Source organism: Schistocerca cancellata, chromosome 4, assembly GCF_023864275.1.
Source record: "Schistocerca cancellata isolate TAMUIC-IGC-003103 chromosome 4, iqSchCanc2.1, whole genome shotgun sequence".
NCBI lineage: Eukaryota > Metazoa > Arthropoda > Insecta > Orthoptera > Acrididae > Schistocerca > Schistocerca cancellata.
Genome location: NC_064629.1, coordinates 137,873,766 through 137,887,947, shown reverse-complemented (window position 1 = coordinate 137,887,947; position 14,182 = coordinate 137,873,766). Strand labels below are relative to the sequence as shown.

At 45.1% G+C, this 14,182-nt stretch overlaps 1 protein-coding gene across 1 annotated transcript in view; it reads right to left on the bottom strand.

The window, feature by feature from the left end:
• Positions 1-14,182, bottom strand: part of LOC126184542 (katanin p60 ATPase-containing subunit A-like 1) — a 104,390-nt gene that overhangs the window by 74,295 nt on the left and 15,913 nt on the right. Inside the window, exon 2 of the mRNA XM_049926951.1 lies at positions 1,865-2,055. Within this exon, the coding sequence (XP_049782908.1) occupies positions 1,865-2,055 (191 nt within the window). The remainder of the gene's footprint in view (positions 1-1,864; positions 2,056-14,182) is intronic.

The window sequence follows — 14,182 nt, the reverse complement described above, 5'->3', positions numbered from 1 at the left end:
TCTTCCCATTGTAAGAACCTTTTCCTTCAGAAGAGACTGCTGGGGCCGTGCAGCCATCAGGAGAAGACAGTTTAATCTGATTCATATGTGAGTCATCCACAATGGTGCCATCCACTCTGAACGGGGGCTCTCCCCACAAGTGCCACCCAGCCTCAGCAACAGCTACCTGGCCAGTAATCTGTAGTCCAGAGTCCTCATGCATCAGTCACAATGGGCACATACTGCTTGGCATACAAGGGAGTTTCCAGCCCAGGCACTAATAGTGCAATCCCTATATGGTCAGGGGGCTACCACACTGCAGGCACTCAACAAGCCCCCTCCCAATGGGATGGCTATTGTGTTACATTTAGGGCATATTACCATTGCCAGATAGAAATGTGTGAAGGTGGAATATACATTGCATTGGGCGATCTTTCCTGCATGGTCCAGACTTCTGTAAAATTTAGAATACTGGTACATCAAACCCACCAATGAGGACCACATAGCTTAAGACGAAAAAAAGAGTGTTAAGTGCTGGAGAAGAAACAAAAAAGGAACATCCATAATCAGAAACCAAATCCAAGTGTTACTGGCACCAAGAAGACCATTCAATGGAAAGGCAGAGAGGGGACAAAATAGTAGCTTACAGCACAGAAAGGGAAGTAGCCCTGCAAGGGTTGGCGCCCTGTGTTGGCCAAGTACATACTCACAAAAGAGTTATGAGCACCTGGGAGATGCTGCTGGGAGGTAAGGAGATACAGTTGTGTCACATGAGGTCACTATGGAAACTAAGTGGCTGGCGCAATATTACTGTTTACTGCTGAGGCATCACTATCCATATGTTGCTTGGCATTAGGTGCACTCTCTGATGAGACAAGAAACGACTCTTGCACATAAGCTGGCCAACAGAGAGTTTGGGTAAATTGTAACACAATCAGTGAAATGTGTGCTGATCAGCATGTTGGTTCTGTTTACACTGATTGTAGTTCAGACTGTTTGTTACTGGCAGAACTCTGATAGTGTTTGGACTGGACTTGGACTGGAGTAGTCTCATTAATCTAGGGTAGCCTGTACTGTCCTGAAAGTGTTCTGTAACACATCTCAAACTGTCTAATACCTCCAAGTATGACTTTGTTAGTTTGTGCAAACTCATTTTTGCAAAAAATGTATCCCTTTCACAGATTCACACAGACAATGCAGTGACTCCACTATACTCTAATGCACGATTCGGCATGACGTGGTTTGATTAGTCTGTTTTTCTCTAAAAATATCTTAACTCGACATATTTCTTTCTATATGTTTCAAATAATGGTTGTATCTGCAATTTAAGAGCTTTTGGAGACTAGAGAATTTACTTACAACACGGTCATTGTTCCTCATAACAATCGAGGTCTTGGCACATGCTCAGCACGTTCGATGGATACATTCTACAGTTAGTATTGAGTGTAGTGTACACCATGGTCTCCCAGTCTTGACTTGCTGATGGTAGAAACTGAGTCTGTGTCAATGTATGACAACTGCATTTCATTTTGTTTCGAAGATAGCTTACTATCAAATAGTCTGCACTTTATTTTTGGACCCTTCTAATCTTGTATTAATTCAAAATGCAAATAGCTTTCAATTTATCCCCAATGCCAACTATTACAAAGCGTAATTTTAACAAGATTTCTCACACCTGTGTGATTCATAACTGGAACAAGTTCTAGAAACTTAACTCATTTAGAATATATACACATGTGAATAACAAACTGAGAAGTGTTCTGATTATTTCTGTGTAGCAGTCTAGACACAAAATCATATGAAAAGAACTCGACACCAATTCAGAGAAATAATGTGTTTTGAATATTAAATCTAAATATATGTTTCCGGGTTTTGAAGAACATACCTGTGACCACCTGTCCTTCAGGAACTGATCTGTTACAGTTGCCTTAATTTTTGGTATTAATCTAAGTGTAAACTGATAATATAAATCTGAGGACTCATACTTCCCTAACATAGCCTCTTCACGAGCTAATGTAAGATTTCGTTGAAGCTCATCAAGCATTGATGACATATCTGCTGATAATCTGCTGACATCTGTAATCGGTAGAATACAACTGCTGGATTAAACATGACCCAACATTGGGTAAAAACATTTATTTAAGACATTACACACACACACACACACACACACACACAAAATTGTCATATTCTCACCAAATGGGTGTTCTGTCAGCTATGTAGGTGCTGTATATAAATTTAATATGGGAGTAAATTTACTATGATGAGGTGTCAAGGTTATAATTTCAAACTTGTTAACACTAAAACAGAAAAATCATAAAACACTCAAAATGACAGATAAACTACACTTTTCTATAAGTCATTTGACCCACACTATATATTTTTGTCCTTGTTGCAATGATGTATAGCAATAAGGAAAAATTTGTTTTTATAGCAATTTGTAATGAACAAAAGAAGAGCTCAATTTAACATAATTAAAAATTCTACTGATTGCAGCACTAAAGCAGTAATGCATGGAAGTACAGACATGCCTATGTGCTTACACTGTTCTTCACTGAGCACCGTATCTGCTGTGATATTAAAAGACTTACCATCCGACACACTGCAGAAAACAAAGGGAAAGAGGTATTGTTGCTGTTTTTGTTAGGAATAGTGTGAAATGAAATGGTATATATATTTACACAATTTTTGTCTAGAGCAACATTTTGAAGCATATGCCATTGAACTGTTCGTAAATTATTTTGACCACGGACTCTTGGCATCTTTGTGAAGCAGCTGCTCACTTTGACTGCACTTGTTTAAATGTGAAAGGAACATTGTAGTACTAGGAATTTCAATGTGGAATAGTGGGAAGACAGACAGATTGGAAAATTTTATGCACACCTAACAACCTTGTCCCAGTAGTCAATTCTCCCACCAGAGTAGCTCCAAATTCTAGTGCCATAATTGAAAACATTTTTGTAGACCAAGGGAAAGTGAGCAGTATCATTATCAGTAATGTATTGAATGGTGTCCTGGATCATGATGATCAGAGGCTCCCTATTAATGCTATGAATATTTGCCAGAATAAAACTGAGCTCCACTGAAAAGTAGTTGGACTAATAAATGAAGAAATGAGTAAAGCCTATAAATCATGCCTCCAAGATGTAAATTAGAAGCACATCTATTGCAAAAAAAGATGTCAATTCCACATACAATATGTTCAGCAAAGAAATTGCAACAATATTTGAAGGTTTCTTTCCCAGAACAGATTGCAGAAATCAACCCAAGAAATCCATGAACAAGTCATGGCAAACAAACGGGATAAAAATATCTCCCCAACAAAAACAAGACGTGTACATTACATCCAAAAATTCAGGCAAAGCCTACACAAAAAATTAATACAAAAAGTACTATAAAATATTAAGCAAAATAAATAAATAATCATGACGTTCTTATTTTAGCAGTGAAACAACCAATCCTGAAATAAAATCAAGCAGCCCTGAAATAAAACTGAAACAGTCTGGGATATAGGGGTAATAAGGAGTGAGACTGCTGCCAACTGTGCCTGTAAAACTGAAGACATCATTTTAAATACTGATGGTACACATAAGCAACCACAAGATCATTAACAAAATCTTTGTGAATTTTTTAAGTGTTACTGAACAATTGCGCTGCAATGACTCCTTACAATGTGTCATGGGAATACTGAATCACCATTCTCCTAATCCTAATAGTTATGTTAGTGTATCTCCCACCCTGTACATTACAAAAGGCAGGACCCTGTTCTTAATAGGGTGGTTGATCGCCACAGATGGCAGTGCATGCTCTGCACTATGCTCCTTTATCACCGGAAGGCTGATAAAGAGTTCTTGTGGTAGGGCATACCAGTCCTAAGGTAATGTGACTGACACTGCAAGATGGTCATTGGCGCATGTGAACATGCTGCAAAGCATATCCCCACATGCTCGATGTGATACGAGTCAGGGGAACAGGCATGTCAGTCCATTTGCTGAACAGTTTTTGCTTGAAGAGCTGCTCCACCTGCGCAGTTTGATTCAGTCATACATTATCACCCATAAAAATGAAGTCAGACCTAAGTGCATCCTTGAAAATATGCACATGGCAAAGGAGTACAGTGTCACAATAACACTGACCAGTGTGTGTACCATGTTCAAAGGCTCAGAGGTCAGTACACCCACACAACATTACACCTCTCCACAACATAACACATCACCCACCAAAACGATTTATGTTCAACAATGTTCCTGCGTACATTATGTACCCTCATACGGCGAGAAGTGGGAACAGGTCCAACACTAAAAAATTATCGTACTGGTGGTAAAGGTGTTTTGGTGTGGTAAGGCATAAGGTTGCACGAACATACTGACCTAAAAATCTTTGAACACTGTGAACGCACTGATCAATGTCATTGTGAAACTGTACTACTTCCCCTAAGGGAGTAAACGGCAAGGTCATCAGCTGCTCAATCCAGACTGTGACATCCACGACGTACGTGTTCTGATCGTGAAAGTATGTAGGAGCAGTAACGCTGAGGCAGTGAAGGCAATACTGATGCTAGAACTCTGAAATAATTTATGGAGGATTGTATAGATTGGGCCAGTATGTAGGTCACAGCAGATGAGGGGTCCACATGGCTCACTCAATAGCGAGAACAGCCCTACCCCATGTCTAAGCCCTCCTAGCCCAATGGAGTGTGAAAAATAATGTCTTCAAGTCAGCAGATTCCGAAGAGTAAAACCGAAAAGACTAAAGATGAAATGAACATCAGTTGGACAGTCAGCGATAAAAACATGAGAGAAAAAGGTAAGGCAGCATTTGGGCATCTCCAGAGCTCAGCAAGTAACAGGAGTTGCTCCATCCACAGCCGGCCCACTGCTGCTCCAGTGTAGTCAAGGCATTAAAGAGTACCCACTTTTTAGCACAGCGCTACCACTAAAATCATAAACAGGATGTGGCAGAAAAGGAGTCAAACCACAAATGACCACAAACACAAGTAATTAAAACACAGCAAGATAGGGCTAAAAGAGCTGGTCGAGGTGGTAGGGTCTGGAGTCCCCCAGACCCTGCATGCACTGGGAGATGTAACACCAACCATCTTGCCATTGGTCTGGAGACAGCTTAAAACCTTATATCTGAAAATAAACACCACTTTCATGGAGAAAATGGAGAAGCCGTTCCACCAACTGAGAGTCATTTGTCAGTATTTTAGGCAAAGAATTCAGGATGCCAAAAGAAGGAAGCATCCAATCAGGGTATAAGCTACTGTCTGTAAGGCTCCACAACTACAATGTAGAGGTGGTTAGTTATTTAAATAAAACTATAGGTTAGCTTGATACAATCGATACTGAGGCAACATAGGGCAGAGAATTCCTTCCAGGAGGAACAAAAGGATAACCACACAGAAGTAGTCTCCATGACACTGTGGAGTTCGAGGGGACAATAGCCAACCAGCTGTCATTACATCTCCAAGTAAGCAGGGGTCTTATTTGCACCTGGACCTGGGACTGGTTGGTTGGTTGGTTTAAAAAGGGGGGAATGGGACCAAACTGCAAGGTCATTGGTCCCTTGTTCCCAGTACAACACTTACCCAAGGGAAAGAAGGAAACAAAGAAGACGTATGACACAATAACACGAGAAAGGGAGAATGACAGAAGGACAACAAACACTACAATGGACAAAACAGGACAAGAAAACCACAGAGGGACGTAAGAAACAGGGAGAGGAGATTAAAAACAAGAAAGCAGATTACCATGGCTAGCTGACCATGAGAATAAAAAAGGAGAAGCCAGCCACTCTGCAACACATTAAAACCTCCATCCTAAAAGCCCTAGGGTGGAGGACACAAGGGACAAAGGACATGTGCTAAAACTCAGATCAAATGATAAAACCCACCCTCATGAATAAAATGTAAAACTAAAGCTGCTGTTGAGGTATTGTCACCAACACCGAAGGTAGGGTGCTGGGAAAGTTAAAAGTCCACCGCAGAGCGACTAAATGTGGGCAGTCCAGCAAGAGGTGGACGACTGTTATTTGGGAGCTGCAGTGGCACTGAGGTGGGCCCTCACGACGGAGAAGGTACCATGTGTAAGCCAAATACGGCCAATGCGGAGTCGACAAAGGACAACTGATTCTCTGCAAGAAGCCCACAGGGAAGACTTCCACACATTCACAGTCTCCTTAATGACACAAAGTTTGTTGTGCATACTGTTATGCCACTCCGTCTCCCAAAGCTGAAAATCCTTGCAGCATAAGACAGAACGTAGGTCAACTTCACATATGCCCATCTCCAGACGTGGTTTCCGCGTAGCCTGTTTGACCAGCCTGTCAGCAAGTTCGTTGCCTGGGATTCCAACTTCTCCTGGTGTCCACACAAACACCACTGAACGGATGGACCATTCCAGGGCAGAGAGAGACTCCTGGATGTTCACTACCAAAAGATGGCGAGGGTAGCACGCTCGTAAGCCACTCAGGGAGTCAGAAAAGAGAAGAAATGACTCACCAGAACAGGAACAGATGTACTGAAGTGCACAAGATGTGGCCACATGGTCTGCAGTGCATCACTGCAGCCAGCGGGCAAGGAATGCTGTTCAATATGGCCACTGTGGACATAGGCAAAGCCAACATTACCATCAGCCATCGAGTCATTAGCGTAAACAACTTCAGAGCCCTGTAACACATCAAGAATCGAGAGAAAGAGACAGTGGAGAGTGGCGGGGTTAACGGAGTCCTTAGGGCCATGCAAGAGGTCCAGATGAAGCTTCAGCCGAGGTGTACACCATGGAGGTGTACATGAATGGACCTGAAGTAGAGGTGGTAAAGTGAAGGACTCTGGTTTGGAGAGAAGAGATCACAATTGTGAGCCCTGACCTGGGCGAGAGACGAACTGCCGTGGGTGGGAAAAGGAGATGGCAATTCAGATGCCCAGGAGAACTACGAACGTGTGCAACATAACTTGTGAGCAGTCATGCACATCAGATCCGCAATGGAGGGACTCCGGCCTTCAACAGGACACTGGCGATTGCCACAGTGATGCACTGGGTCAAGGAAACACACACTGAGGGCGCCACCGAACCGTAAACCAGACTCCCATAGTCAAGGTGGGATCGAACAAGGGCTCTGTAGAACTGCAGCAATGTACAGTGATCTGTATGCCAGTTGGTGTTGCTCAGGCAGCAGAGAGCACTGAGGTGCTGCCAGCACTCCCACTTAAGCTGATGAAGGTGAAGTAGACAAGTCAATTGGGCATTGAAAACCAGTCCTAAGAATCAATACATCTCCACTACAGTGAGTGGATCATCATTAAGATAAAGTTCAGGTTCCGGATGAACAGTACGACGCCGACAGAAGTGCACGACACACGACTTTGCGACTGAAAACTGAAAGCCGTGGACTAGAGCCCATGACTGTGCCTTGTGGATGGTTCCCTGTAGGCGCCACTAGGCAACACCAGTACTAGAGCAGCAGTAGGAAATGCAGAAGTCATCTGCATATAGAGAAGGTGAGACCAACGGCCCGACGGCTGCTACTAGAACATTAATGGCCACTAAAAGTAAGAGATACACTCAATACAGAGCCCTGCAGGATCCCATTCTCATGGATATGGCGGGAACTGTGGGAGGAACCAACTTGGACACAGAAAGTACAGAGCAACAGGAAGATTTGGATAAAAATCGGGAGTGGGCCCTGGAGACCCCACTCATACAATGTGGCAAGGATATGATGTTGCCAGGTCGTGTTGTATGATTTACACAAGTCAAAAAAGATGGCAACCAGATGTTGGCATCTGGAAAAGGCTGTTTGGATGGCAGACTCGAGGGACACAAGATTATCAGTGGTAGAGCGACCCTGGTGGAAGCCACCCTGACATGGAGCCAGTAGCCCACATGACTCCAGGACCCATCCCAACTGCCGACACACCAGATGTTCCAACAGCTTACAGAGAACATTGGTGAGGCTGATGGGCCAATAACTGTCCACATCAAGCAGATTTTTACCAGGTTTTAGCACCAGAATGATGGTGCTCTCCTGTCATTGCAATGGAAAGACACCGTTGCACCAGATCCTGTTGAAGATAACGATGAGATATCGCTTGTAGTCAGACAAGAGATGTTTAATCATCAGACTGTGGATCGGATCCGGTCCAGGAGCTGTTTCGGGGCAATGTGCAAGGGTGCTGAGGAGCTCCCACTCTGTAAATGGGGCATTATAGGGTTCACTGTGGCATGTCGTGAACAAGAGGACTTTATCTTTCCATCGACTGTATGAGGGTGTAAAAGGCTTGGGGGTAGTCCTCCGATGCAGAGGCTTGAGCATAGTGCTCAGCAAAATGCTCGGCAATTGTGTTTGCATCAGTAGAAAGCACGCGACTGATGTTAACGCCAGGGACACCTGTTGGGGTCTGGTACCCAGAAGGATGTCTGATCTTTGTCCAGACTTGGGAAGGTGACATATGGCACCCAATGGTCGAAACGTACCTCTCCCAACACTCCTGTTTCCGTCATTTTGTAAACAGGCGAATGCGGGCACGGAGCTGCTTAAAGGCTATTAGGTGCTCAAGGGAAGGGTGCCGCTTATGTCACTGTAGAGCTCACTGACGCTCTTTAACTGCCTCTGCGACTTCCGGTGACCACCAAGGGACTGTCTTTTGCTGGTGGCACCCTAGAGAACAAGGGATCGCATTTTCCACCACAGAAATTATCGTTGTAGTGATTTGCTCAATCACAACATCGGTGGCACCACGTGGGGGAGATTCAACGGTGACAGCAGATGTGAAGACTACCCAGTCTGTCTTTTTTAAAGCCCATCTGGGTAGACGTCCATGGGCATGATGCCAAGAGAGTGACAGGAAGATGGGGAAGTGGTCACTACAACACAGGTCATCATTTGTTCTCCAGTGGATAGATGGGAGGAGTCCTGGGCTGCAAATGAGCCACACAGAAATGTGTGGCAGCCCCAGTATTTAAGAGGCAGATGTCAACTTGGGATGGTAAATTTTCAACATCTCTGCCATGGCCAGTAAGCATGGTGCTACCCCACAAGCAGTTATGGGCATTAAAATTTCCCAAAAGTAGGAAAGGTTTAGGCAGTTGATCAGTCAGTGCAGCCAATACGTTCAGGGGTACCGCACCATCTGGAGGGAGATATACATTGCAGATAGTTATTTCCTGTAACGTTCGTATCCTGACAGCCACAGCTTCAGGGGGAGTTTGAAGGGGCACAGGTTGACTACATGCCGAGTTAAGGACGTGATTGTGAGACTGGAAAGGCATGAAACACTCAATGAGGTAGTCTACACCTCAGGGTCACTTGCTGCCACCGACTTATTTCCTGAACAGGCTATATCCATTATGTCTGAGGGTCTGGTGAGATCTAGGTCCTCAGCAGGCCCCAGAATCTTCACCTCACCCTCAGACGCAGAGCTTGTAGGCAGCAGAGGTGTGGGTGCCACCACAATTCCCTTGGTCTTGGGGGTCTTCTTTCTGGATTTCTCTCGCTGATCCTTGGGTTTCTCTAGCTAGGAGAGCTTCACTGATTCAGTCTCCAGGACTGAGGATGATTGTGAACCCCTATGACCAGCTGCTTTGGACACTTCAGCCACTGGCGGGTGTCATCTTTCCCACTAGCAGAAACCTGGGAAGAGAGTGACCCAAGGGACTCCTTCCTTGCGAGAGGAACGGAAGAAGACTTCTCCGGCTGAGAAGTGGGGTCTGGTGTCCCCGATGGTTGGGAGAAAAGTGCTCCTCAGGTAGGTGGTGCGGGACCAACAGGGAGAGAAGTGCCCCCCCCCCCCCCCCCCAACCCATCCAAGGGGCAGGTGTCGTCTCCTGGCTCTGAGAGTCAACAGGAACTCATGAACTGATGGAGCTACAACTGTGCTCATAGCGGCGGCGTAAGAGGTGGTCACAGTCACAGGATGTAGGTGCTCAAATTTCCTCTTGGCCTCAGTGTAGGTCGGTTGGTCGGTCTAGGGTCTTGCATTTCATGATTTTCCTTGCTCAATGTAAAATCCTACAGTCTGGTGAGCAAGGGGAATGATGCTCTCCACAGTTGACAAAGATGGGAGGTGGGTCACGTGGAGTAATGGGATGGGATGGATGTCCACAATCTCGACATGTGATGCTGGAAGTACAGCGGGAAGACATATGGCCGAACTTCCAGCACTTAAAGCACCGCATTGGGGGAGGGATATAGGCTTGATGTCACAGCGGTAGACCATCACCTTGACCTTCTCAGGCAATGTGTCACCCTCGAAGGTAAAGATGAAGGCACCAGTGGCAACCTGATTATCCCTCAGACCCTGATAGACGCGCCGGATGAAATAACTCCTCATCGCTCAAGTTGGCGCGCAGCTCGTCGTCAGATTGCAAAAGGAGGTCCCTGTGGAATATAATACCCTGGACCATATTTAAGCTCTTATGAGGCGTGACGGTAACGGAAATATCCCCCAGCTTATCACAAGCAAGTAATGCCCATGACTGGGCAGAGGATGCCGTTTTTATCAAGACTGACTCTGACCGCATTTTGGACAATCCCTCCACCTCCCCAAAGTTGTCCTCTAAATGCTCCACAAAAAAACTGAGGCTTCATTGAGACAAAGGAGTCCCCATCAGCTCTCGTACATACGAGGTACCAGGGCAAATAAGGTTCGCTGCCATCCTTAGCCTGGCATTCCCCCATGGTGTGGCCAGGGAGGGGAATGATTTAGGATCATACTTCCTTGCACTGTACTGAGACTTGAAATGCTTAGAGACTGCTGGTGTTTGATCACCAGCAAGTGATGTGGAGGTACGCTTCATCACGTGTCATCCACCTGATGCCACCCACTCCGACCACGGGCCCTCCCCATGGGTACCACCCAGCCACAGCAAAGGCCACCTGGTAGGATGGCCATTTTGGGAGTCCCGATGCCCCAGGGTGAGTTAACGGCACAGGCATCAGCAGAGCGATTCCTGTGTAGTCGGGGCTACAACCCAACCCATGGGATACATGGCTGCCCCACCACAATGGACTGGCTATGGTGCTGGATATGAGGTGCAAAGAATTCCATGGTTCTCATGGAAGCATAAAACGACACTGCATGGTGGGTGGAGGAACACACACCCAGGAAGGTGTCGTCACTCATGAGATGGAGGATGAGCAGGACTGCACTGCCATGATGAGAAAGTGGGCTAAAGATTTCAATGTATGATGGACACAATACACCATGCAAGGCGCCCTTCCCCAATTGGCTGGCTTTACAGGAAAGTTTGGAAAAATGGAGGTCAAACCCTACAAGGGACCATCACATAAAGGCCAAAAGGTGTCACCTCTTACGACAGGCAGGAATACCTTGAGCCTATTCTAACCCCCGGGCCCACAGGGGGGACCTGGGACTGGAAAATCAAATGGGGGACAAGTAAATGCTCCTCTAGATGAATTGTCAACTAGTTCATCCCTGAGATACACATGTGACTTGGGACCCAGAGAAAGACAACTGAGCTGTCAGTAAGTCTCAGCTCAGTGAGAAGGTTATGAACAACAGAATACAGGGTGCAAGAGTAAAATTGGTCAATGGTCTGAAGACTACTCACTGAATCACTACATATTAAAATGTGTTCAAAGAAGACCCATTTAATAACACTACATGTTCCTGTCAACAAATGGTGGTCCAGACCAACAGGGGATGTAAAAGCATATCCCATCTTATCCACAGTTTTAGAGCCAAATGTGTAAAAAAAAAAAAAAAAAAAAAAAAAAAAAAAAAAAAAAAAAAAAATAGCAGCTCTCCGAATCTTCTAAAGGATTGAATGAAACAAATGCCAAAAGACCACAGGTGCCACAGACTTTAGGACATCTAAATAAATTTCTGCTAATTCTTGCCTTGTGCACCAACCAAAGGTGGGGGAGGGGGAAGGAGGAGGGCCTGCGAGAAAACATGGGGAGTAGATTCCAGGAAGGAGGAGCAAAGGTCCTGGCAGAGGGCTACAAGACACATTCAAACTGGTAATCCCATTCAAGAATGGTTATCAAGGCAACGTCCCTCTTGCAACAAGAATGGGATACATTGGATGATCAGGCAACTGTTGAAAAACGATTGCATAAGGCTATCACATGTTAGTACCATCGGAACTTAACAGGGCTGATTCCAGATTCAGCAGGGAGACTGACTAAAGGACTAGTCCGGAAGGCGCCAGTGGCCAGACGAACTCTGCGATGTGGCACTGGTTCTAACAATTTGAAAGACAAAGGTACTGCCAGGTCATAAACTTGGCAACCACAGTCCAGTCAGGATGAGACGAGGGCCCAGTAAATACAGAGAAGAGTAGCACAATCCACACTTGTAACAGATGTGTCAAGGAAGCACAGCAGTAAGCTTTTGCATGCAACTGGTCTTTAGTTGATGAATATGGGTCAGAAAAATCAGCCCTTTATCAACAAGAAGGCCCAAGAAATGGGACTGTGCAAAAAATTTCGAGAGCTGTGTACCCAAATACAGCTCTGGGTCAGGATGGACTGTGGCATGATGACAGACATTCATGACCCACATTTTTGCGAGAGAGAATTGGAAACCATGGGAAAGGCTCCACACAGAGGCATATCAGATGGCAACTTGAAACTGGCATTCAGTTACGGCTCCTAAGTAGGAGCTGTACCAAATGCAAAGTCATCAATATACACAGTGCAGAGGTGACTAGTGGCCCAAAATCACTAGCCCATTGATAGTGACGAGGAAGACAGTGACACTCAGGACACAGTCCTGTGGGACATCGATCTCCTGGACCTGGGGAGAGCTGAGTGAAGTGTCAACTTGCACCCGAAGCAATCAGTGGGATAAAACTGACAAATAAGAATTGATAGTGAGCTTCAAAATCCCCAGTCATGGAGGGTAAGTCAAATGTGATGCCATCAGGTGGTATAATCCACTGAGGTGACAAAAATCATGGGATACTTCCTAATATCTTGTCGGACCTTCTTTTGACTGGCATAGTGCAGCAGCTCAACATGCATGGACTCAGCAAGTTGTTGAAAGTCCCCTGCAGAAACAGTGGGCTGTTCTGCCTCTACAGTCATCCAGAACTATGACAGTGTTGCCAGTGCAGAATTTTGTGCATGAACTGACATCTCAATCATGTCCCACAAATGTTAGTTGGGACTCGTGTCAGGCGATCTGTGGGGCCAAATCGTTCACTCAAAATGTCCAGAATGTTCTTCAAACCAATTGTGGACAACTGTGGCCTAGTGACATGGCGCATTGTCATCCATAAAAATTCCTTTGTTGTTTGAGAACATGAAGTCCACAAATGACTGCAAATTATCTGTAAGTAGTTAAACATAACAATTTCCAGTTAACAATCAGTTCAGTTGGACCAAAGGACCCAATCCATTCCATGTAAACATAGCCCGCACCATTATGGAGCTGCCACCACCTTGCACAGTGCCTTGTTGGCAACCTGGGGCATGGCTCTGCGAGGTCTGAGCCACACTCTAACCCTCCCATGAGCTCTTACCAACTGAAATCAGGGCTCTTCTACACAGGCCACCATTTTCCAGTCATCTAGGGCCCAACCATTATGGTCATGAGCCCAGGAGAGGCTCTGCAAGTGATGTCATGCTGTTAGCAAAGACACTCACATTGGTTGTCTGCTGCCATAACTCTTTAACATCAAATTTTGCAGCACTATCATAACAGATATGTTTGTCATACGTGCAACATTGATTTCTGCTGTTATTTTACACAGTGTTGCTTGTCTGTTACCAATGACAACACTACATGAATGCAGCTGTTCTTGGTCATGAAGCGAAGGTCATCAGCCACTGTGTTGCCTGTAGTGAAAGGTAAAGCCCGTAATTTGGTATGCTTGGTAAACTCTTGGTACAGAGGATCTCGGAATACTGAATTCCCTAACAATTTCTGAAATGGAATGTCCTACGCGTCTAGCTCCAGCTACCATTCCACATTCAAAGTCTGTTAATACCCAATGTGCTGCCAGAATTGCGTCATAACCCTTTTTACACGAATCACATGAATACAAATGACAGCTCCACCAATGCACTGCCCTATTATACCACATGTATGCAATCTGTATATGCGCATATCAATATCCCATGAATTGTCACCTTAGTGTATGCCTTATGTGGGTCAAAACAGACTGCAATTAGGTTCTGGCATTTAGAAAAGGCCTGTTGGATTGCCAGCATATTCGGCAAGCAACCACTCTTT